The sequence below is a fragment of the Scylla paramamosain genome, chromosome 5, assembly GCF_035594125.1.
Source record: "Scylla paramamosain isolate STU-SP2022 chromosome 5, ASM3559412v1, whole genome shotgun sequence".
Taxonomy (NCBI): domain Eukaryota; kingdom Metazoa; phylum Arthropoda; class Malacostraca; order Decapoda; family Portunidae; genus Scylla; species Scylla paramamosain.
In genome coordinates, this window is record NC_087155.1 from 3,353,666 (window position 1) to 3,379,209 (window position 25,544).

General features: G+C 35.2%; 2 protein-coding genes across 2 annotated transcripts; both read right to left on the reverse strand.

The window, feature by feature from the left end:
- Positions 1-1,535: 1,535 nt before the first annotated feature.
- Positions 1,536-4,916, reverse strand: LOC135100420 (uncharacterized). The gene is made up of 2 exons (XM_064003264.1): positions 4,739-4,916; positions 1,536-4,264 (listed from the first exon to the last, which is right to left on the reverse strand). Exon 2 carries the CDS (start codon positions 4,251-4,253, stop codon positions 3,504-3,506), a length of 750 nt encoding a protein of 249 aa, XP_063859334.1. The 5' UTR covers positions 4,254-4,264; positions 4,739-4,916; the 3' UTR covers positions 1,536-3,503.
- On the reverse strand, positions 1,933-2,833 carry LOC135100376 (anti-sigma-I factor RsgI2-like). The gene is made up of 2 exons (XM_064003197.1): positions 2,375-2,833; positions 1,933-1,959 (listed from the first exon to the last, which is right to left on the reverse strand). Exons 1-2 carry the CDS (start codon positions 2,831-2,833, stop codon positions 1,933-1,935), a joined length of 486 nt encoding a protein of 161 aa, XP_063859267.1.
- Positions 4,917-25,544: the final 20,628 nt, after the last annotated feature.

Sequence of the window (25,544 nt, forward strand, 5' to 3'; positions counted from 1 at the left end):
CTCCTTATATGGGAAAACAAAACATTACCAAAAATGGAACTTTTGAGTGTTTTTGAGATACTTACGTATTAAAACGCTTAAATGCATGAATAACACCCTTTATGGAGAAACACATCTTTACCGAAAACATTTATTTTGAGTATTTTTGAGCTTATTACGTAGAGAAATGCCAAAGTGCATATAAAGTACCCTATATGGGAAAAGAAAAGACAGTACGAGAAACGTGTATTATGAGTGTTTTTAGCTTCTGAGATATCAAAACACTAAAACGCTTAAATCGTACTTTATATGGAGAAACAGAACAATATTACCAGAAATCTGTATATTAAGTGTATTTCTCATTATTTCCTGCCATAACGACAAAATGCCTCCTATATGATGAAAAGAAACGACATTTCCAGAAACGAGTCTTTTGAGTGTTTATGATTGTGTTATGCTTAAAAACGCCTAAAAGCATTGAAAGCATCCTACATAGGAAAAGAAAAAAAAACATTACCAAAAACGTGTATATTGATTATTTTTTAGTTATTTACGTACCAAAAAAAACTAAAAAGCTTGCAAAACACCCTTTGTGAAGAAACATAAGAACTTTACCCCAAAAAATGTATTTTGGGTGGTAGGTACCAAAATAATAAAATACATGCAAAACTCTCTATATGTGGAAACCAAGCTACATTATCGTAAAAGTGTCTTTTGAGTGTTTTTGGAAGTGTTAGGCACCAAAAAGATGAAAAGCATGGAAAACTCCCTATATGGTAATATAAAATATTAACAAAAACATGTCTTTTAAGTGTTTTTTTTTTTTCAAATTGTTAAGTAACAACGGTAAAAAGCACTCAAAATATCCCTTATGGAAAACAAAAACATTACCAAAAACAAGTATTTGAAGTGTTTTTCACTTTGTTACATACAAAAAAAAGGAGAAATGCATGAAAAATACAATATATAGAGAAACGAGAGGACATTACAAGAGACGTATATTACGAGAGTTTTTGAGCTTCTTAGGTACCAGAATGGTAAAACGCATGAATAGCACTCAATATGGATAAACAGAGCAAAATTACAAAAAACGTGTATTTTCAGTGTGTTTCACATTGTTAGGAACCCAAACTCCAAAATGCATACAAAGCCCCAAAGAGGAGGCAGTTTGCGCTACCCTAAGCAGAAAAAAATTGCTACAAAATCACCAGACTTGAATACAAAAACGAAATTTTAACAAGGAGTGTAAAATTTTGTCTGCTCATGATGGCGGGTAACGCGCTACCCTTAATCGCTGCAGTTTCCCCGATTGTGCACTGTAAGTAAGGGAAAGTTAGGTAGGGTCTGTGCGCCACCCAGCCGGGTCTACGCGCTAGGTTGAGGAGGGGGTTCCGCCAGGGGGGGGGGGTCAGTGCGCTATGGCATGTCGGGTCATCGCGCTAGGTGCCTTAAGTTCTTTGTTTTAATCTACAAGCTATCAAAATCACTCTCAATAGGTAGTTAATAAATCCTCTTGCCTCTCAAGGAGTAAAAGCTTTGGAAAAATAATTGAAAGATTGCAAACTAACTTTTTTTTATTTTTTAAAATAGTGTATTGACAAACATAAAAACTGTGCTTTAGTTATGAATATCATAAACAAATAAATGTCCCACAGAGTTCAAAACAAAAATCTTAACAATACTCTGGGAAAAGTTTCATTTACCAGTATCAAAATAACAAATAAATGTCGCACAGAGTTAAAAACGAAAATCTTAAGAATATTCCGTGAAATGTTTCATTTAACAGTGTCAAAATAACAAATAAATGCCTTTCAGAAATCGAAACGAAAATCTTAAGAATACTCCGTGAAAAAAATCATTCAACAGTATCAAAATAGCCTAATTACATTTATTACAAAAAACTCAGTATCCATTGTATCAATGTCCTCCTGAGACTTTTCACTCAAATTCATCTCACTCAGACATTCTGCATGCCACCAGCTGTCACACAATACACATTTTATCCTTAACTTTCCTTTTGTTTCACATTGACATTTTCCACAGAGCTCGTTCATATCATCAATTACATCATCCGAGTCATCGTCCAAGACTGGCTCATCCGCACTCTCTGAAGTTTCTGTTTCCTTGTCTTTCTGCTTTTGGGAAACATACTGAAGTGTCCTGAATCGTTTTTCTTTCCTTTTTCTCTTTTCTTTTTCTTTCCTGTTGTTTTCCTTCTGCCTTTTCTTTTCCTCCATTCTCTTTCTCTTTGCTTCAGCTTCTTGTTCTTTAATTTTTTTCTCTCTTCTCTCTTTCTTTTTCTTTCCATTTTCTCCCTCTCCTCCTCTCGTTTCTTTCTCTGTTTCTCTTCAATCATTTGCCGGTACTCAACACCGCTTATTGAGCATGGCAATACTGCGATGGTCTTTTTTAATCCTTTTTTCTTCGGGAATGAGGGCAGCGTGAGGTAATCATCAATCGTTTTGGAATTTTTCTTTGTAGAAGGCAGAGGTTGTGGAGCAGGCTGGGATGTGTAAGGCAGGGGTTGTGGAGCAGGCTGGGATGTGGAAGGCAAGGGTTGTGAGGCAGGCTGGGATGTGTAAGGCAGGGGTTGTGAGGCAGGCTGGGATGTGGAAGGCAGGGGTTGTGAGGCAGGCTGGGATGTGGAAGGCAGGGGTTGTGAGGCAGCCTGGGATGTGTAAAGCAGGGGTTGTGAGACAGGCTGGGATGTGGAAGGCAGGGTTTGTGAGGCAGCCTGGTATGTGGAAGGCAGGGGTTGTGAGGCAGGCTGGGATGTGGAAGGCAGGGACTGTGAGGCAGGCTGTAAGGTTTTCTCCAACAACACCTTCCAGTCTTCATAGGGTGGGTCATCCATGTCGCATCGCTCCTCGTACCGCTTCATGAATTTTAGAGTTGTTCCTTCCCCTAATGACAGGCTCAGCTACATCAGCTCAAAAATGTTGGAGAATGCTGAGAGAGTGGGAGTTCTTTGTTCTGGCCCAGGGAACTTGGATTTGGCTGCTGGTGAAGCAGAAGGAACAGAGGTTGAGATTGTTGGGGTACATGCGGGAAGAGCAGTGATGCCAAAAGATGCTGAGGTAGGGAGAGTGACTGGAGCAGCGCTGGAGAAACTGCAGCTTGGCTTCAGCTTGTCTGAGTTGAGTACAACCTCAGGGTTAAAAGGATAGATCCCAGACTTAACAAATCCCTTGTAAGCAAGCTCTGGTCGTGCTGTAGTGTCCCAAGCTTTCTTTAGTGTGCGGGCAAACGTGCACATGGTGACACTCTCTCCAGTTTGGTACTGAAACTTTCTGACGGCTTCACTCCATGCTAGTTTGATTGCCCCAAAGAAAGCTTGATCCAGTGGCTGGATAAGGTGACTGGCATGCGCCTTCAGGCAGTAAAGGATGACACCATTCTCGTTACACAGCGTGCTGATTGCCAGGGAATGATGGCTGGAATGGCCGTCCACAAACAGCAACACTAGTCGCTTTTCTCCCAATTTGGGAATGAAGATGTCCCTCAGAAAGCTAAGAAAGACCACCTCAGTGATCCAACCATTTGGAGTTTTTTGAAAAAAAAGCCTCTTCAAAACCTTCCAACGCATTGAAGCGAGGGTCTCTGGGAAAGATCAGCAGCGGTGGAAGGTACTGCCCCATGGCAGAGGAGCAGGCCAACATTGTCACTTGCTGCCGTGTGCCACTTGTGACAGAGTAGACGTGTTTTGCTCCTGTCATGCTGATGATTCTCTTTGTCTTTGGACATATATTAAAACCACTTTCATCAGCATTAAAGATCCGGTCAGGAGAGGTCAACAAAGTGGGATCGATGGTGTCCAGGTAATGTTTCATTTGCTGAAACCATTCACCTATAGCATCCTTTGTCACAATTGCTCTCTCACGGCCAAGGGGTTGTCCAATTCTTTCCCGTATCTCTGGATGCCTCTTGAAAAAGGCTCGCATCCAATCCTTTCCAGGGCGGTTGTTTTTGAAGACAGTCCTCTCTTCCCTATCATCGAGAATGGTTTTCACCATGTCTTTGAGGTCGTCTTTGGTCCGTCCAAAACCTCGTTGAGACACTTCAATCAGCCAATCTACTAGCTTCTTCTCCTCTTCCATTGACAGAACTGTTTTGGGAGCAGGCTGCAAAGGTCTTCTTCCCCTGACCTTATCCCCAAGGGTGGCGTAAGGGATACCAAAAGTTTTGGAGGCGGCATTCAGGGACATCTGTTTAGATCTTACCAGCTCCACAGCTTTCTCCACTTGTTCTTGTTTGTACCGCTGTGTTGATGCCATTTCAGCAAGGGCTGTTGAAAAGGATCAGAGCAAAAATACAAATTAACATGCATAATGGAATAATATTTTTTTTTTTCATTTTTTCCAAAAAAAATATTAGGCTATCCTGGCATTCTCCGCTTTACAAGTTAAAATAGCTTGTGAGTAGCATCTCTCCAATGTTTTTCACGATAACATTAACCATACTGAAAATGCAGATAGCCTAAAAAGAGAAAACAAAAAACAAAACAAGCACTCTAGCCTAGTGTTGCTTTTGCCTGGTGGGCGCGCGACCCGCCATGAGCGTTTGTGGCGGGTTTGCGCGCTACCCACGCCCTCTCCTATTTGCTGACACTCAGGCATGTTTATCCTCAACCATTTGACAGTCATGTATTATAACAAAGAATTGATTGACAAGTTATGTCAGTTTTGTATCAAAATAGGTAGCAGTGACTAACACTGATATTCATGTGTGTTAACGAAACAGTTAGCGGAAGACAGCTTACCTCAGTATAGCGGAAGACGCACTGCCTCTCTCTCCCTGGCGCAAACACAACACTGGAACGGTACTGGCGGGAAAATTTGAACTACGGCCCGCCATTTAAACACTCTGTTTGTGTGTTATGAGATTTAACGCGGGGCTTAGCGCACAGATCCGACTGGCGCACAGACCCTCCAGTACTCTATATAGGGGAAAAAAAATTCAAGAAAAGAGTCTTTTGAGTGCTTATGAGCGTATTAGACAGCAAAACGTAAAAAAAAAAAAAAAAAAAAAAAAAAAAAAAAAAAAAAAAATTCAAGAAAAGAGTCTTTTGAGTGCTTATGAGCGTATTAGACAGCAAAACGTAAAAAAAAAAAAAAAAAAAAAAAAAAACATGATTATGATATATGGGAAAACAAAAATCTTTAATTAATTCAATTTCAGTGTTTTTGAGTTACGTACCAAAACGGTAAAACGCAGACAAAACAACCATTCTGGAGAAACAAAATAATATTACCAAAAAATATAATTTTCAGTCTTTTCAGCATGATACGTGTAGAACCGCTAAAATGCATGGAAATAAAGCTTTATGGGGAAAAGAAAAGACATTACGAGAAACGTGTATTATGAGTGATTTTGAGATTCTTAGGTACCAAAACACTAAAACACATGATTAGCACTATATAAGGAGAAAAAAAAAACCTGTATGCATTTGACAGTTAGCCGCCATAATGACAAAATGCATGCAAAGCACCCTATATAGAGAAGGGAAACATTTAAAGAAACGTGTCTTTTCAGTGTGTTTGAACGTGTTAAACACCAAAACGCTATAAAGCATGGAAAGCACCTTATATGAGAAAAAAAAAAAAAAAAAATCATTAATAAAAAAACGTGCCTTCTGAGTGTTTTTGGTTTACATACCAAAACACTAAAAACAAACGCCTTCGAAACTCATTTTATGGAGAAACAGAATAATATTACCATTTCGTGTATTATCATACTTGTTGAGCTTCTTAGGTACCAATATGCTGAAATGCATGAATAGCACTCTATATGGAGAAACAAAACAATATTAAGAATAACGTGTATTATGAGTGTTTTTAGGTTCTTAGGTACCGAAACGCTAAAACGCAATAATAGCACTCTATATACAAAAAAAAAGAACAACATTACCAAAAACGTGCATTTTGAGTGTATTTTCCATTGTTTTGTACAAAAACGCCAAAATGCATGGGAAGCACTGTGTATTGGGAAAGTAAACTGCATTACTATAAACGTGTCTTCTGAGTATTTATGAGCGCGAGAGGCACCAACACGATAAAAAGCATTAGAATCACCCTACATTGGTCCATTTTTCAGTGATTTTTAGCTACTTACGTGCTAAAACTATAAAACGCGCTTATAAAAACTATTATAAAGAAACAGTATAACATTACCAAAGTATTGAGTGGGAAACGAAAAGACATTACTATTTAAGCTTCTTAGGTAGCAAAACGCGAAATAAGGAGAAAAAAAAAATGAGAAAAAGAATATTACTAAAACTTGTTTTTTTTTTTAGTGTTTTTCACATTATTAGGCACCAAACCGCCAAAATTAATGTTAAGTGTCATATAAGAGGAAACGTATAAAAACACAAAAAATGCATGGAAAGTAACCTATATTTGGAAACGAAAAGACATTATTATAAATGTATACTATGAGTATTTTTGAGCTTCTTAGGTGTTAAAACACTCTATATTGAGAAACAGAACAATATTAGCAAAAACGTGTATTTTCAATGAATATCACATTGTTAGGTACCAAAACGCCTAAATAAGAACATAAGAACATAAGAAATAAGGGAAGCTGCAAGAAGCGACCAGGCTTGCACGTGGCAGTCCCTGTATGAAACACTCCTACCTATTTCCATCTGTTATCCCCATCCATAAACTTGTCTAATCTTCTCTTAAAGCTCTCTAGTGTCCTAGCACTAACTACATGATTACTGAGTCCGTTCCACTCATCTACCACTCTATTCGAGAACCAATTTTTTCCTATCTCCTTCCTAAACCTAAATTTTTCAAGCTTGAACCCGTTATTTCTTGTTCTACCCTGGTTGCTGATCCTAAGAATTTTGCTTACATCTCCCTTGTTATAACCCTGATACCACTTAAAGACTTCTATCAGGTCCCCTCTTAACCTACGTCTCTCTAGAGAATGTAAATTTAACCGCTTCAACCTCGCTTCGTAAGGAATACTCCTCATCCCCTGTATCCTTTTAGTCATTCTCCTCTGTACTGATTCTAATAGACCTATATCTTTCCTGTAATGTGGGGACCAGAACTGCACAGCGTAGTCTAGATGAGGTCTGACCAGCGCCAAGTATAACTTTAATATTACTTCCGGCCTTCTACTTTTAACACTCCTAAAAATGAATCCTAGTACCCTATTTGCCTTGTTTCTGGCTTCTATGCATTGTTTCCCTAGACGGAGTTCAGAGCTAACTATAACTCCTAAATCTTTCTCGTACCCTGTACCTACCAGAGTTTGGGTGTTTAATGTGTACCTATTGTGTGGGTTTCCTCTACCTACGCTAAGCACTTTGCATTTATTGATATTAAATTGTATTTGCCATCTATCCGTCCATTCATTCATTCTATCTAAATCTGTCTGCAAGGCGATGGCATCCGCTTCTGACCTAATTAATCTACCTATCTTTGTGTCATCCGCAAATTTACTAACATCGCTACTAATTCCACTATCCAAGTCATTGATATATATTAGAAATAATAATGGCCCTAATACTGATCCCTGTGGCACCCCACTAATGACATGACCCCACTCGGATTTCGAGCCGTTTATTAGCACTCTCTGTCGCCTGTTACCAAGCCATGACCCTATCCAACCTAACACCTTCCCGTCTATCCCGTGCGCCCTAACCTTTCTCAGGAGCCTTTGATGGGGCACCTTGTCGAATGCTTTACTAAAGTCCAGATATAAGATATCATAACTATCACCATTATCTACTGCCTCGTACACCTTACTGTAAAAACTTAACAAGTTTGTCAGGCAAGACTTCCCCTTCGTGAAGCCATGCTGTGACTGATTTATCAAGTTATGTTTGTCTAAATGTTCCCTAATGTTCCTAGCTATTATTGACTCTAACATTTTACCTACAACTGAAGTTAAGCTGACAGGTCTATAATTAGACGCTAAAGTTTTATCCCCTTTCTTAAAGATGGGTACTACATTAGCCTGCCTCCACATTTCTGGTACCTCACCCGACTCCAGTGATTTCCTAAAGACAGAAACTAACGGCTCACTAATAATCTTTTTACATTCCTTCAGTACTCTGGGATATATTTCATCAGGTCCTGGTGACTTGAACTTTTTTAGCCTATCTATCTCCTGCTCCACTATCTCCCTAGTTATGGAAATATCCGTCAGCTTCTCATACTCATCTGCTCTAAACACCTGTTCACTATCTGGCATATCCTGCATGTTTTCCTGAGTGAAGACAGTTAAAAAATAATCATTCAGAAGTTTACTAATCTCCTCCCCAGAACTAACCAGCTCCCCATCTGCTGCCTTTAATGGACCTACAGTATCCTTATTTTTCGTCCTGTATACCTGATAAAATCCCTTGGGGTCCGTCTTCGCCTGGCTGGCTACCTTTAATTCATAATTGTAAATACATGTAAAGCACCCTATAAGGGGAAAATAAATTAGTTTACCAGAAACGTGTCTTTGAGTGTTGATGAGTGTGTTAAGCACCAAAACGCTGAAACACATGGAAAGCACTTTATAGGTAAATGCAAAAGAACATTTCATAAAACGTGCCTTTTGAGTGTTTTAAACTTGTTAAGTACCAAAACGCTAAAATGCATGTAAACAACCTTTATAGAGAAACAAAATAACATTACTAAAAACAAACACACTATGAGTGTGTTTGGGCCTCTTAAATATAAAAACGCTAAAATGCATGCATTATACACTATATAAGGAAAGAAAAAGACATTACCAAAAATGTGTATTATTATAAGAGTTATGAAAATTTTGAGTTACTTAGGTGCATACCAAAACATTTAAACGCATGAATAACACTCTATATGGAGAAAAGGAAAACAAATATTTTGAGTGTTTTTAACATTGTTAGGTACCAAAACGTGAAAATACATGCATAACCTCCTATGTGTGGAAATTAGACATTGCCATAAAAGTGTATGAGTCCTTTTAACCGTTTTAAGTACCAAAAAGCTATAAAAAAAACATAAAAAACACCCTATATGGGAAAAGAGAGAGAGAAAAAAAAAACATTACCAAAAATTTTTCTTTTTTTTATTTTCAGCTTCTTACGTAACAAACCCCTCGAACGCACGCAAAATATTCTTTATGGAAAAATAAAATAACATAAAAAAATAAGTATTTTGAGTGTGTTTTAGCCTGTTACGTAGAAAACGCGAAATGCATGCAAATTACCATGGATTAGTAAACGAAAAGACACTATGAGAAACTTGTAGTATGAGTGTTTTCTAAGCTTCTTAGGTATAAAAACTCTCAAACACATGAATAGCACTCTATACGGAGAAACAGAACAGTATTACCAAAAACATGTATTTTGAGTGCTTTTCACATTATTAGGTACCGAAACGCGAAAATGCACTCATAGCACCCTATATGGGAAGGGATATGAGATTTCCAGAAACGTGTCTTTTGACTGTTTATGAGGTGTTGGGCACCTTAAACGCTAAAAAGCATCGAAAGCACCTTATATAGGAAAAGCAAAACAACATTATGAAAAAAAAGTGTCTTTTCAGTATTTTTGAGTTTCTTACGTATAAAAAAAATACTAAAACGCATGCAAACACCCTCTATGGAGAAACACAGTAACTAATGAAAAAAACGTGTATTTTCTCTTTTTTGAGCTTGAAATGCATGCAAAGTACCCTATATGGGTAAACGAAATAACTTAATAAGTTTCTTAGGTACCAAAACGCTAAAACGTATAACACTCTATATGGAGAAACAGAAGAAGAGAACAAAAAAAAAAATGTATTTTGAGTGTTTTCACAATATTAGGTATTAAAACGCAAAAATACATGGAAAAACTTCTTTATAGGGAATCGAAACGATATTACAAGAAATGTGTCTTTTGAGTGTTTTTTAAGCGTATTACGCACAAAAAGCGTAAAGAGCATGGAAAGAAACACATGAGAATAAAACAAAACAAAAAAAAAAAAAGAAACGCTGCCCAAACATATCTTTTGATTGTTTCTCATCTTACGTACCAAAACCCCTAAAAATGATTGGAAAACTCCTTTAATGGAGAAACAGAATATCATAAAAAAAAACTTTTTTAAGATTTTTAGTGTTTTTTTTTAGTTTGTTACGTACAAAACTCCAAATGCATGTAAATTTCCATATATGGAAAAACGAAAAGACAGCGAAAAATTTGTATTATGAGAGTTTTTGTTCTTATTAGGTATCAAAATGTTAAAATACATAAATAGTCCTCTATATGGAGAAAAAGACAACATTATGAAAAACGTGTATTTTGACTTTTTCACATTGTTAGGAACTATAACACCAAAATGCATACAAAGCCCCTCTATGTGGAAAAGACGACATTACATGAAACGTGTCTTTTGAGTGTTTTCGAGAGTGTTTAAGCACCAAAACGTTAAAAAGGATCAAATCACTATATATAAATACAAAATAATATTACGAAAAACGTGTCTTTTAAGTGTTTTAAACTGTTTACGTACCAAAAAACACCCTTTATGGCTAAACAAAATAACATTATGAAAAATAAGATTTCTGCGAGTTTTTGATCTTGTTACATTGAAAAAGACCCAAATGCATGCAAATTACAATATATAGGAAAACGAAAAGACATTACTAGTAGCGTGTATATTGAGTGTTTTTGAGCTTCTAAGGACCGAAACGCGAAAACATGTTAATAGCACTCAATATGCAGAAACAGAACAACATTAACAAAAACGAGTATTTTCGGTGTTTTTCACATTGTTAGGTACCAAACGCAAAAATGCATGCAAAGCCACTTCAATGGAAAAAGAAAAAAAAAACAAAAAGAAACGTATCTTTTGAGTGTTTTCTACATGTTAAGTACTAAAACATTCAAAAGCATGGAAAGCTTCCTATATAAAAAAAAAAAAAAAGTAGAAAACATTACCAAAAAGGTGCCTTTTCAGTATTTTCTACTTATTACGTATCAAAACGCTAAAACATATGAAAAACACCCTTTATGGAGGAAAAGAATAACATTAACAAAAAAAAAGGATTATCAAAAAGTATTTTGAGTGTTTTTGTTTTTCAGTGGTACAAAAACGCCAAAATACATGCAAGATACGCTATAGAGGGAAACGAAAGGACATTACGAGAGACGTGTATAATGCGTGTTTTTGAGCTTCTTAGATACGAAAAAGATAAAACAAATGAATATCACTTTATATGGAGAAACAGATGAGCATTACGAAAAAAAAACATTTGCAATGTATTTCACATTATTAGGTAACAAAATGGCAAAATGTATGCAAAGCATCCTATAAGTAAAAAAAAAAAACATTTTCAGAAACAGGTTTTTGAATGTTTTTGCGCGTAACAGTCACCAAAACGCTAAAAAGCATGGAAAGTACCCTATATAGAAAAAAAAAATAATAATGTCTTTTGAGTGTTTTTGAGCTACTTACATACCAAAACACTAAAACTGATGTAAAACACCATTTATGGAAAAACAATAATATTGCGAAAAAAAAAGTATTTTTTTTTTTTTTTGTGTGTGTTTTTGAGCTTTTTACATGTAAAAACGCCATAATGTATGGAACGCACGAAAGGACATTACGTTCTATATGGAGAGACAGAAAAAAACATTACCAAAAACGTGTGTTTTTCGGTGTATTTCATATTGTTAGGTAGCAAAACGCCAACAAGCACTAACACCCTATATACAAACGTGCCTTTTAAGTGTTCATGAGCGTGTTAGGCACCAAACACTAAAAAACATGAAAACCACACTCTATGGGAACACCAAACAACATTACCAAAAACGTGTCTTTTGAGTGATTTGAGGTATTTACCCACAAAACGCTAAAACGCTATCAAAACACAAATTATGGAGAAACACAATAACTTTACTAAAAACTTGAATTTTGAGTGTTTTGAATTTGTTTTTGTACAAAAACGCAAAAATGCATGGAAAATACCCTAAATGGGAAACGAAGGAACATTACGGGAAACGCGTACCGTGTGTTTTTGCAACTTCGTTGTGCTAAAACGCACAAATAGCAATCTAAATGGAGAAACAGAATATTACTAAAAACGTGCATTTTGAGTATTTTTTTCAATATATTTAGGTGCCAAAAGATCAAAGTGCATGGAAAGCACGCTCTTTGGGGAAACGAAAAAAAAAAAAAACATTTCCAGAAATATGTCTTTTGAGAGTTTATGACCGTGTTAGGCACCGAAATGCTAAAAAGCATGGAAACACCATATATAAGAAAACCAAACATTACCAAAAACGTGTCTTTTGAATGTTTTTTTTCTTCAGATATTTACTTACTAAAATGCTAAAACGAATGCAAAACACCCTTTATTGAGAAACACAAGAACATTACCAGAAACATGTATTTTGAAATATATATAAAAAACTACAAAATGCATGCAAAGTAACCAATATGGGGAAACAAAAAGACATTAAGAGAAACGTATATCATTACTGTTTTTGAGCTTCTTAGATACTAAAACGCTAAAACACATGAATAGCACTATAGATGGAAAAATAGAACATTACCAAAAACGCGTCCTTTCAGTGTATTTCACATTGTTAGGTACCAAAGCTCCAAAATCCACGCAAAGAATCCTATATGGGGATAAGAAACTATTTCCAAAAAACGTCTCTTTTAAGTGTTTATGTGCGTTTTAGGCACCAAAATGCTAAAAAGCATGGAAAGTACCCTATATGGAAAAATAAAACATTAGCAAAAACGTATATTTTGAGTGTTTTGAGCAAAATACACAATATCTTTACCGGAAACGTGAATTTTGAGTTTTTTTTTTTTCAGCTTGTTACGTACAAAAACGCCAAAATGCATGTGTAGGTACGTTATATTGGGAAACGAGATAACATTATGAAACACGCGTATTATATGTGTTTTTGAGCTCCATAGGTATTAAAACGCAAAAATTAAATTCCATATGGAGAAAAAGAACATTACCGAAAACGTGTATTTAGAGTGTTTTTTTTTTCACATTGTTAGGTACCAAAACATCAAAATTTAAACCACTCTCTATTGGGAAACGAAACATTTCCAGAAGCAGGTCTTTTGAGTGTTTATGAGTGTGTTAGACACCAAACACTATAAATCATGGAAAGATTTCTATATTGGAAAACAAAACAACATTTTAGTTATTTGGGTACCAAAACGATATGGAGAAAAAGAACAACATTACCAGAAAAAAAAATACCAGAAAAATGACAAAATGTATGGAAAGTATTCTATATGAAAAAACTAAAAGACATTACGAGAAACGTTTAGTATGGGAGTTTTGAAATTAATAGGTACCAAAATGTTAGAACGCATGAATAGCATTCACACTATATGGAGAAACAGAACAATATTACGATGAACGTTAATATAGATTTTTTTTTTTTTTTTTTTTTACAATTTTAGGTACCAAAAGGCTAAAGTGTATACAAAGCCTCTTTAATAGGAAACCAAACGACATTACAATAAAAATGTCTTTTGAGTGTTTTGAGCGTATTAGGCACCAAAATATTAAAAGGTATGAAAATCACCCTATATGTGAATACAAAACAATATTACGAAAAATAGTCTTTTATTTTTATTTTTTTTTTTTTTTGAAAACACTAAAACACATTTAAATCACCCTATATGGCTAAAACAAAATAGTATTACCAAAAGCAAGTATTCTGAGTGTTTTTCAGCTTGTAACGTTGAAAATGCCAAAATGCATGTAACCCTATATGTACCCTATATGGGGAAACAAAAAGATATTGCGCGAAACGTATTATAAGTGTTTTTCATCTTAGTTTCCAAAACGCCTTAATAGTACTCTATATGGAGAAGCAGAACAACATTACCAAAAATATGTATATTTTGAGATGATTTTCACATTGATATTTAGCAAAACGCCAAAATGCATGCATATGGGGAAACGAAACAACATTGCAAGAAACGTATCTTTTGAGTGTTTTTTTGTGTTTGGCACCAAAGCGCTAAAAAGCATGTAAAGCAACTTTTAAGGGAATAGAAAAGAACATTATTAAAAACGTGTCTTTTAAGTGTTTTTAAGCTTATTACGTACCAAACGCTAATACGCATGCAAAACACCCTCCATGGAGAAACAGAATGAAATTTGAAATTTAAGTATTTTGAGTGTTTTGAGCTTGTTACGTACACAAACAGCCAATTGCATTGAAGATACACTAAATATTGAATTCAACGCAAAGACATTACGAAAAACCTTTGTTATGAGTGATTTTGAGTTTTTTTAGGTACCAAAACAAGGAAACCTTTAAAAGGCCACTATATGGAGAAACAAAGCAACATTACTAAAAACGTCTATTTCAAATGTTCTTCATGTTGTTACTTACCAACACGCCAAAATGCATGCAAAGCCCCTTATATGGGGGAAAAAAAACGACTTTACAAAATGCGTATCTTTTGAGTGTTTCTGTGCACGTTAGGCACCAAAACGCTGAAAAGCATGCAAAAGCACGGTAAATGGAAAAAAAAAATACATTACCAAATTAGGAGAAATGAGTATTGTGAGTGTTTTTTAGCTTATTAGGTACCAAAATGCTAAAACGCATGAATAGATCAACATGGGGGAAACAGAACATTAACAAAAACTGTATTTTCTGTGTTTTTCACTTTGTTATGTATCAAAAACGCCAAAGCATACAAAGCACGCTATGTATAAGGGACATTACAAGGAATGTGTCTTTTTAGTATTTTTGAGCGTGTAAGGAACTAAAACACTATAAAAGCATGAAAAGCACCTTATATGGGAAAGTAAAACAAAATTACCAAAAAAAAAGTGTTTTTCGAGTGTTTTTGAGCTATTTGCGAACCAAAACGCTAAAACGCATGCAAAACTCATTTTTTTATTTTTTATAACTAACGGCAAAATGCATGCATAGTACCCTACATGTGGAAACGAAGGCATAACGAAAAACATGTATTATGAGTGTTTTCAGCTTAGTTACCAAAACGTGAAAAAAGCATGAAGGCACTCTTTATGGAGAAAAAGAACAAGATTACCAGAAAGGTATATTTTCAATGTATTTCACATTATTAGTACCAAGATGGAAAAAAAAAAACTTTCAAAATACCCTATATGGTTAAAAGAAACGGCATTTCCAAAAACGTTTCTTTTGACTGTTTATAACTGTGATTTGAGTCTTTGAACCAATTCACAGGCAAAAATTCCCGTGATGGAGAATCACAATAACTTTACCAAAAAAACGTAAATTTTAAGTGTTATTGAGATTTTACGTATAAAAACGCCAAAATGCATGCAAAATACCCTATTAGCATGATAGGCACAAAAACGGTTAAAAGCATGGATTGCACCCTATACAGGAAAACAAAGCAACATTACCAAAAACTGGGAAAATTGGGAATCAAAAAGTTTCTTAGGTACCAAAAACCTAAACCCTATAAATAGCACTCTTTATAAAAAAAAAAAAAAAAAGGCAGAATAACATTACTTACAACGTGTATTTTAAATGTTTTTTACATTGTTACCAAAACGCCAATATCCATGTAAAGCATCCTATATGAAGAAACCAAACGACATTACTAGAACTCTTTCTTTTCGTTGTTTTTGAGTGTTAGGAATCATAATGCTAAAAAGCATGGACTTCACCCTATATGAAAATACAAAACAACATTACGAAAAGCGTGTTTTTTTGAGGGTTTTAGAAATTCTTACGTACATAACGCTAAAACGCATGCAGAATAACCTCTACGGCTAAACAGAATAACATTACCAAAAATAAGTATTTTGATTGTTTTTAACTTGTTACGTTGAAAAACGCAGAGATGCATGCAAGGTACTCTCTATTAGACAAAAAAAAAAACGGAATAACATTACGAGAAACGTGAGTTATGAGAGTTTTTGAGCTTTTTAGCTACTAAAATATAAAAACGCATGAATAGCACTCTGTATTGAGAACAAGATCAACATTATAAAAAAAATTGTATTTTGAGGGTTTTTCACATTGTTAGGTACCAAACCCCAAAATGCATAAAATACCCCTATGTGGGGAAACCAAATGACATTTCCAGAAACGTGTATTTTAGGTGTTTTTGAACGTGTTGGGCACCAAAACGCTTAAAAGCATGGAAACCACCCTATATGGGAAAACAAAACAACATTACCAAAAAACGTGTCTTTTGAGTGTTTATGAGTTATTTACGTAACAAAACGCTAAAACGCATGGAAGACACCTTTATGGAGAAACACAACAATTTTACTAAAAACGTGTATTTGTAAGTGTTTTTGAGCTTGTTACGTAGATAAACGCCAAAATATATGGAAAGTACGTTATATGGGGAAATGAAAGGACCTTACAAAAAAAAAACGTATATTATGATTTTTGAGCCTTTTTATGTAGCAAAGCTTTAAAACGCATGAATAGATAGCACTCTATATGGATAAAAAGAAAAACAATATAAAAACAAATATGTACTTTGACTGTAATTAACATTGTTAGATACTAAAACGCCAATATGCCTGCAAAATACCTTTTATTTGGAGAGGAAACGAGATTTCTAAAACCATATATTTTCAATATCTAAGAGAGTCCTAGGCACCATAACATTAAAAAAAGCAAGGAAAGAACCCTACATGGGGGGGGGAAAAAATAATAATAATTACCAAAAAACCGTCATTTTTTCAGAGTTTTTGAGCTACCTACGTACGAAAACGTTAAAACTAATACAAAACACCGTCTTTGCAGATCCAAAAACCCTTTTAAAAGGGCAACGAAACGACATTACCAAAAAAGTGTATTTTGGGTCTTTTTTGAGCTGTTATGCTTCAGAATGCTAAAAAGCATGAAAATCACCCTATATGTGAATACAACGCAAAATTACGAAAAACGTGTCTTTTGAGTGTTTTGAACTTCTTACGTACCAAAACGCTAAAAGAAAAAAAAGAAAAAAAACCTTTTGTGGCAAAACAGAATAAATTTACAAAATAAGTAATATTCATAACGTTCTAAACTTATTTACGTTGAAAAAAAAAAAAAGTAAAAATGCATGCAAAACGCCAAAATAACACTTCCCGAAAAATGTGTTTTAAGTAAATGTTTATGAGCGTGTTAGACACCAAAACGTTAAAAAGTATGGAAAGCATACTATATGAAAAAAAGCATGTATTTTAAGTGTTTTACAACTACTTACATACGAAAACGCATGGAAGACAACCTTTATGGAGAAAGGCAAAAACATTACCAGAAACAAGTATTTTGAATGTTTGGACCCATTTAGTTACAAAAACGCCAAAAATTCATGCAAAGTACCTTACATTGGGAAAAGAAAATTCAGTACGAAAAACGTGTATTATGTCTGTTTTTTTATGTTCTCTACTAAAACGATAAAACGCATAAATAGCACTTCATATGGAGAGACAAAACAATATTACCAAACACGTGTCTTTTCAGTATATTTCATAATGTTAGGTAATAAAACTCCAAAATCCATGCAAAGCACCCTATATGGCAAAAAGGAAAATAAATTTTCAAAAACATGGTGTTAACCACCAAAACAATAAGAAAATGGAAAGTACCCGATATGGAAAAAGAAAACATTACCGAAAGCTTCCTTTTTAAGAATTTTTAAACTACTTACATACCTATAGGCTAAAACGTTTGTAAAACAACCTTCATGGTGAAATAGAAAATATTACCAAAAATAAATTATATTAAGTGTTTTCAGCTTATTATGTAGAAAAATGCCAAAATGTATTCAAAGTGTTCCATATGAAGAAATGAAAACACATTACTCGAAACGAGTACTATGCGTGTTTTTTTTTTTTTTTTTGAGTTTCTTAGTTACCAAATACGAAAACGCGTTAAGAGCTCTATATGGAGAAACAGAATAATATTATCAAAAATTTTTGGGTGGTTTTTACATGGTTAGATACTAAAATGCCCAAATGAATGCATTTGGGGAAAGAAAACGACATTCCAAGAAACGTATCTTTTGAGTGTGTTTCTGCAAGTTCGGCACCAAAACGCTAAAAAGCATGGAGACCGAAATACACACATTTTTTCTTATGTACTTCTGTTTCTCCAAATAAGGTGCTATTCATGCGCTTTCGTGTTTTGCTACCTAAGAAACTCAAAAACATTTATAATATACGTTTCTCGTAATGTCTTTTCGTTTCCCCCTACAGGATACTTTGCATGCAATTTGGGGTTTTGTACGTAGGGAGATCAAAACATTTAAAATACGTCTTTTTGGTAATGTTATTCTATTTCTCTATAAAAAGAAAGACACGATAGAGTGTTGCTAACAAGTTTTTGCGTTTTAATACCCAAGTAGGTAAAAAAAAAAAAAAGTCATAATACACGTGTCTCGTAATGTCTTTTTTCTTTCATATACGGTACTTTTCATGGATTGTAACGTCTTTCTACGTAACAAGCTCAAAACACTGAAAATACGTGTTTTTGGATATGTTATTCTATTTTTTTTTTTCAGTAAAGAGTGTCTTTTAGCGATTTACTACGTAGCTCAAAAACATTGAAAAGACGCGTTTTTGGTAATGTTGTGCTCTTCTTTTTCCCCATATAAGGTGATTTCCATGAGTTTTACCGTTAAGGTAAATAACATGCTCATAAATATTCAAAATACACGCTTTTGGCAATGTTATTCTTTTTTTTTTTTTTTTTCGATATAGATTACTATTTGTGCCTTTTTGGCGTTTTGATACCTAAAAAAAAAAATAAATAAAAAATAAAAACACACATAATACACGTCCTATCCTTTCCCTATACGGGGTGCTTCCCATGTTTTTTTTTTTTTTTTTTTTTGTGTCTAACATGTTCTTAAACACTTAAAAGATACGTTTTTGGAGATGTCGTTTCTTTTCCCATATAGGGTGTTTTGCATGTATTTTTGCGTTTTGTTATCTAACATATGAAATACACTCCAAAGACACTCTTTTGCGACTATTTCCGTTTCTCTATACAGAGTGTTATTCATGCGTTTTCGAGTTTTGGTACATAAACAGAAAAACACAATACCTATTTCATAATACATATTTCTTGTAATGTGTTTTTTTTTTTTTTTCATATAGTATATTTTAATGAATTTTTGCGTTTTTCAACATAAGCTCAAAATACTTGTTTTTCGTTATATTATTATGTTTAGCTATAAAAGCTTTTTCATGAGTTTTAGCGTTTGGATACGTAAGAAGTTCAAACACCTCCAAAAAAGTTTTTTTTTTCCGTAATGTTTTGTATTCCTAGGTAGGGTGATTTCCATTCTTTTTAGTGTTTTGATGCCTAACACGCTCAAAAACACTAAAGGGACACGTTTCTGGAAATGTAGCTTAGTTTCCCTATATGGGGGCTTTTGATGCATTTTCTTGTTTCGGTACCTAACAATCTAAAAAATCACTCGAAATACACGTTTTTGGTAATATTCTAATATGGTACCCAAGAAGCTCAAAAACTTTTATAATGCACGTTTCTCGTAAAGTCTTTTTCGTTTTTAATATAGGGTACTTTCAATGCATTTTTGCGTTTTTTCATCGTAACAAGGTAAAAAAAAAAAAAATATATATATATATATATATATATATATATATATATATATATATATATATATATATATATATATATATATATATATATATATATATATATATATATATATATTAGTAATGTTATTCTGTTTAGCCCTAGAGAATTTTTTCCTTTTATGCGTTTTAGCGAAAGAAGTCTAAAAACACTGAAAATTCACGTTTTACGTTTTTTTTTTTTTAATAGGTGATTTCCATGTTTTTTACCCTTTTCGTCCCTATCACGCTCAAAAACAATTAAAAGACATCTTTCTGGTAATATTGTTTGTTTTTTAGTAAAGTTATTTTATTTCTCAATAAAACGTGTTTTGCCTTTGTTCCAGCGTTTTGATACGAAAGTCCCTGAAAAAAAACACTCAAAAGACTCGTTTATCGTAGTGCTATTTTGTTTTCCTATATAGGATGCTTTCCATGTGTTTTAGCGCTTACATACGCTTAAAGACACGTTTCTGGAAATGTAATTTCTTTTTCCAATATACAGTGCTTTGCATGCATGTTTCCGTTTTGGTACATAACTATGTGAAATACACTGAAAATACACGTTTTTGGGAATGCATTATAGTGTTTTTGTACGTAACAAGCCAAAAAACACTCAAATTATTATTATTTTTTTGTACTCATTCTTTTTGTCCATAAAGGGTGTTTTGCATGCGTTTTAGCTTCTTGGTACTTAAGTAGTTAAAAAATACAGGAAAGAGAAGTTTCTGACAATGTTGTTTTGTTTTCCGATATAGGGTATTTCCATGTATTTTAGCGTTATGATACCTAACACACTTATAAGATACTCAAAAAAACTTTTTTTTTTCTCTGTTAATATCGTTTCCTTTCCCCACATAGGATGCTATGCGTGCATTTCGGCAGTTTGGAACCTTTCAATGTTAAATACACTCAAAATACACGTTTTTTTTTTGGGGGGGGGGTGGTGGTAATGTTCTTTTTCGCCAAATAGAGTGCAATTCATGCGTTTTCAAGTTTTTATGCCAAAAAAAAATCAAAAACACTCATAACACACGTTTCTCGTACTGCACTTTCGTTTTGCCATATAGGGTACTTTCCATGCATTTTGGCGTTGTGAGAGTTTTTGAGCTTTTAGATACCAAAATCCTAAAATGCACTTTATACGGAGAAAAATCACATTACCCAAAAAATTGTATTTTGAGTGTATTTTACATTTTTAGATATCAAAACGCTAAAAAAGGTACATAAAGCCCACTTGATGGGGAAACCAAACGACATTACTAAAATCGTGTCTTTTGAGTATTTCCGTGCGTTTTAGGTACCAAAACGCTAAAAAGCATGGATATAACTATATATTGGAAAACAAAACATTACAAAAAACGTGTCTTTTGAGTGTTTTGAACTTCTTATACACCAAAACGCTAAAACATATTCAAAACTCCCTTTATGGCTAAAACGAATAAAATTACCAAAAAGAAAGTGCTTGTTACGTTGAAAACCGCCAAAATGCAAGCAAAGTACGCTATACGGGGAAACGAAAAGTCATTAACCGTTACGTGTATTTTCAATGTTTTTTTTTTCAGGTTCTTAGGTATCAAAACGCAAAAACGCGTTAATAGCACACTATATGGAGAAACAGAACAGCTTTACCAAAACGTTTATTTTTTTTTTTTTTTACAATCTTAGTTACCAAAACGCCAAAATGCAAATGGAAAAACTAAAAGACATTGCAAAAAACACATCTTCTGAGTGTTTTTCTATATGTTTTTACAAAACTCTAAAAAGCATGAAAAACTCCCTTTATGAGAACAGAAAACAAAGTTAGGAAAAACGTGTCTTCTAAGTGTTCCTAAGTTTCTTAGGCACCAAAACACTAAAACGCAGGCAAAAACACCTTTCATGCAAAGTACCCTGTCATCATTTTCACTGGCCGGACCCGTCCAATGTCATCTCCTCACGTCTGCCCAGCTGTGTTCCTCTGGTCATCCGCTGTCACTTCCTGGCAAACAATTAAGTATTAATCCGATCCAGATTATTCTTGCTTTCACTTTTCCTTCTTCTGTTATTAAGTGGTGCCTATCTGTCTATTTATTTACCTGTCTGTCTGTCTATCTGTCTGCCTATCCGTCTCCTGCCATCTGTATGTCTGTCTGTCTACCTATCAGTGTTTATATCATTCCTTTCTGTCCTTTATTATTATTGTTGTTGGCTGTTATTATTTTGTATTATTCTGTGTTATATCGTGTGCTGTGTATTATGTGTTTTTATATTTCTGTGCCTTAATTATCTGTACATTCACGTGACTCATACAAACTCGCTCACAGTCTGCACTCTTTCCATCATTACTTGCCACAATGTCCACTGAAACCACCGCTACCCTTCACATCACTTTCATACACGAATCTCATCACGTTCCTAATTTTCCTGGTACTGGCACAGAGACTGTTCATCAATTTATTAAAAAAAATTGAGGAGGAATGTACTCGATGTGCAGCCACATCTGATAAAGAGAAAATCTCAATCTTAAAATCACGCATCTGTCACGAGCCTTTGAGTTTTGCTGGCCTGTTGATAAAGTCAGACAGATTTGCTTCACCACCATTTTTGAGGACTTCACCAATCACCTCAGAAATCATTTCCAAAGTCACTCATTCTCTTCTCATACTCTCTAAATCAATCCCACAGCATGTACGCTCAACCACTAATCCTTATCAGGCAAAAAACATTGTTTCCTCTCTCAACTCAGAATTGATCACTCAGCTATAAGACTCAAATTGGTTTACAAATGAATCACTGTCATCAGATGGGTTGAAAAGGCTTATAGCTTATATCTTGTTCACCTCCTTTCTCGATGCTCCCAATTTCCAGGTCATAAATGACATCGAATTTCACAAATCAGACTACATCTACATCTGCAAATTCATTTCTGATAAGCGTCCCCTTCCCACCTCTGAACCTGTTCAGGCTCTTGTTGCTTCCTCACCTGACTCACCACCCTCTCCTCATCATCCACCCTTCAATTCTTCTTCTTCTCGTGAATGTTACATTAGACGTACATCCCCTTCATCTTGCTATCAGTACGCTCGATCGAAATCAAGGCCAAGAAATATCACTTGCAACCGTTGCAAGCTACCAGGTCATGTTCTTGCACAGTGTAGAGTTGTTCTCGATAGCTCAGGAAGACACTCCTTTAACCCTGAAGCTTTCTGTTCCTTCCACAAAAGGGTAGTTAACTTCTTACAAGATTACAGGCATTATCACGCAAATCCACAGACTTCACACACATCGTCGGAAAACTCTTCGTGCCCTTTTCTGACCAGTCCACCATAATATCGGCTATCCTCAAGTCTTCTCCTTATTATATACCTAAACATCGTTCAAAACACAAGGTATGCTTCACATTCTCATAACTCAGTACTTCCTTCAATTAACATTCGATATGCTGGATTATTCAATGGTATTATCACTAATGTTACGTGTCACTCTGTATCACACAAAGCTTTCTTTGACACGGGTGCTGCTGTAACTTTATCAAAATGGATGAATTTCGGAAATTCTCTTCCTCTTCTCAGAATCTCATCACTACATTACCTCCTAATGTCAATCTAAATGGTATATCTGGGAAAATTACCTTACCTCACGGGAACCAGACATATGTGATTATTTTTATATTGTATCTGATGTATCTTTCAATGCTGATCTTTTTCATAGGCTTCAACACCATGTGCAAATATGACATCAGTCTTTCCCCTGCCATCAATGAAATCGCTTAAGGGGATACTTATATTTCTACTATTCTTCCCTCTGGTACTTCCTCTCTTGCTGGTGTAGTGACATCTGTTACAACTTCCTTGTACTAGCCATCACATGTTATCTACACGGAATTCTTGTGTTATGATGTCTAATTTTCCTGTCTTACAGCTTCATTCTCAATCAGCTTCCCAGTCAGACCACGGTGTAACTCCCTGTAAACACATTTTGCTGGCAGATCCGTTAACGCTATCTGAATGTGCTTTATATGTTGCAAACGCTGAGGTTAAGTCTGCTGTATCAGGAACTGATATCCTGTGTTATGCACAACAATCTCCATGCAAAGGTGTTGAGTTGGAATCCTTTCTTACCACCATCGATGAAAATGGTTCCTGTAAAATTGGGCTGAAAAATGTCACATCTAAGCCTGTCAAGCTCAAAGCTGGTGTGCTACTCGGAGAAGCCTTGCCTTACTCTGAGAAAGTTGTAATCTTGGATGATTTACCTTCTTCTATCAATAATGTATCTGCATCTGACAGCCATGACATGTCTTCTCTCCCGCCTATCACCAATAATCACTTTTCTGTACTTGATTTCCCAGAATCTCAGCATGAATTAGTTGCTCTCCTAAATTCTTTCAGGAACGTTCTCTCGCTCCCTGGTGAACCTCTGGGCCATACAGACGTCATCACTCACGCTATTTATCAGACGCCTGGGTCCAGACCATCTTACACCTCGTTCTATAGGGTGCCACACAGTTGTCGTGTTCTGCTTGACGAAGCTGTGCGAGGTTTGTTACTTCAGGATGTAGTGGAACATGCCTGTTCACCTCGTAATGCTCCCTTGTTACTCGTTCCAAAGAAACAAGGCAATTATCGACTTCAGGAAACTCAACGCATCTGCCATTTCTGATCGTTATCCAATGCCGAAGTTAGATGACTTTCTTCAGTCTCTCGGAGATTCAAATGCGGTATTTTCACCCTTAGACTTATATTCAGGATTTTTTTTCAAGTCGAATTAGAGGAAACATCACGGCCATATACTACTTTCACTACCTCCTCTGGCCAGTTTATGTTCAAACGCATGGCCCAAGGTCTATGTAACTCGCCTCTAACGTTTCAAAGATTGATGATATCTCTTCTCTCAGGCCTTATCGGTAAAAGTGTTTTCTGCTTCCTTGATGACGTTATCATTGCATCAGAGTCTTTACAGGATCATTTTCACACGCTGTCTCTCGTTCTGTCACACTTTCACACTTTAGATGACAAGGTAAATGCTGTGAAAAATTTCCTTGTTCCTGCTAATATCGATCAGATCAGGCAATTCATCGGTCTTGCTGGATTTTATCGCCAGTTCATCAAAAACTTCAGCCTTATCGCTCAACCTCTCACTCATTTGCTCCAGAAAAATGTTGCATTCATCTGGTCTGAAAAAGGAATAAGATGCCTTTGATCTTCTCAAAACTGCCTTGTGTCAAGCACCAGTTCTTGCTTTTCCAAATTTCGAGAAAGATTTCATTTTATATACTGACGCTTCTGGCTATGGAATCGGTGCTGTTCTTATGCAGAAAAATTCATTTGGTAAACATCGCGTACTAGCTTACGTTAGTAGACTTCTCAACAAGGCAGAGCAAAATTAATTATGAAGTTGCAAAGCGTAAAAGACTCGCTGTGATCTGGGCGTTACGTCATTTCCGTGAACTCATCTTAGACTATAAGATTCATGTTCACACTGATCACTATGCTGTTACAGAAACCTTCAAATGCAACAACTTCACAGGTCAATTTGCTCACTGGCATCTCATGATTCAAGAATTTAGTCCTACAATTTCATATATTCCTGGTAAGGCAAACTCAGTGGCAGATGCACTATCACACAATGTTACTACTATCTCTGTCATGACAGAAAATCATGCCATGCCAGCCATGGATGAAATAAGGAAACATCAACGTTCAAACCCCTTCCATTCTAGTGTCACTTATTACCTCGAATCTAGTGATGAGACAAATCTTCCTAAGTTGCGAGTGCTGATACATTTTTCATGCAAGACAACCTCTTATATAAATCGAGTGATGTCTCTACTGACAATTCTAGTGAGCGCGGTACCTCAGTCGCTAGTGAATATTATCCTTCACCACGTTCATGACTTATCCCATACAGGATATCCAGGTCGGGACAGATGCCTTGCGCAAACAAAACGATCATATTTCTGACCGACTATGAGGAAAAATAGCTTTCAACACTGTGCGCTCTGTGCTCAGTGTGCTTCACACCGTCCATCACTCACT

What these genes read in the sequence shown, in the direction of transcription:
- LOC135100376 (XM_064003197.1), bottom strand. Translation starts at nt 2,833, where the DNA reads ATGGATGACCCACCCTATGAAGACTGGAAGGTGTTGTTGGAGAAAACC. An exon ending in GATTAAAAAAGACCATCGCA is followed by an intron (nt 1,960 to 2,374) that starts GTATTGCCATGC and finishes ATTGTGTGACAG; the next exon opens with CTGGTGGCATGCAGAATGTC.
- LOC135100420 (XM_064003264.1), bottom strand. Translation starts at nt 4,253, where the DNA reads ATGGCATCAACACAGCGGTACAAACAAGAACAAGTGGAGAAAGCTGTG.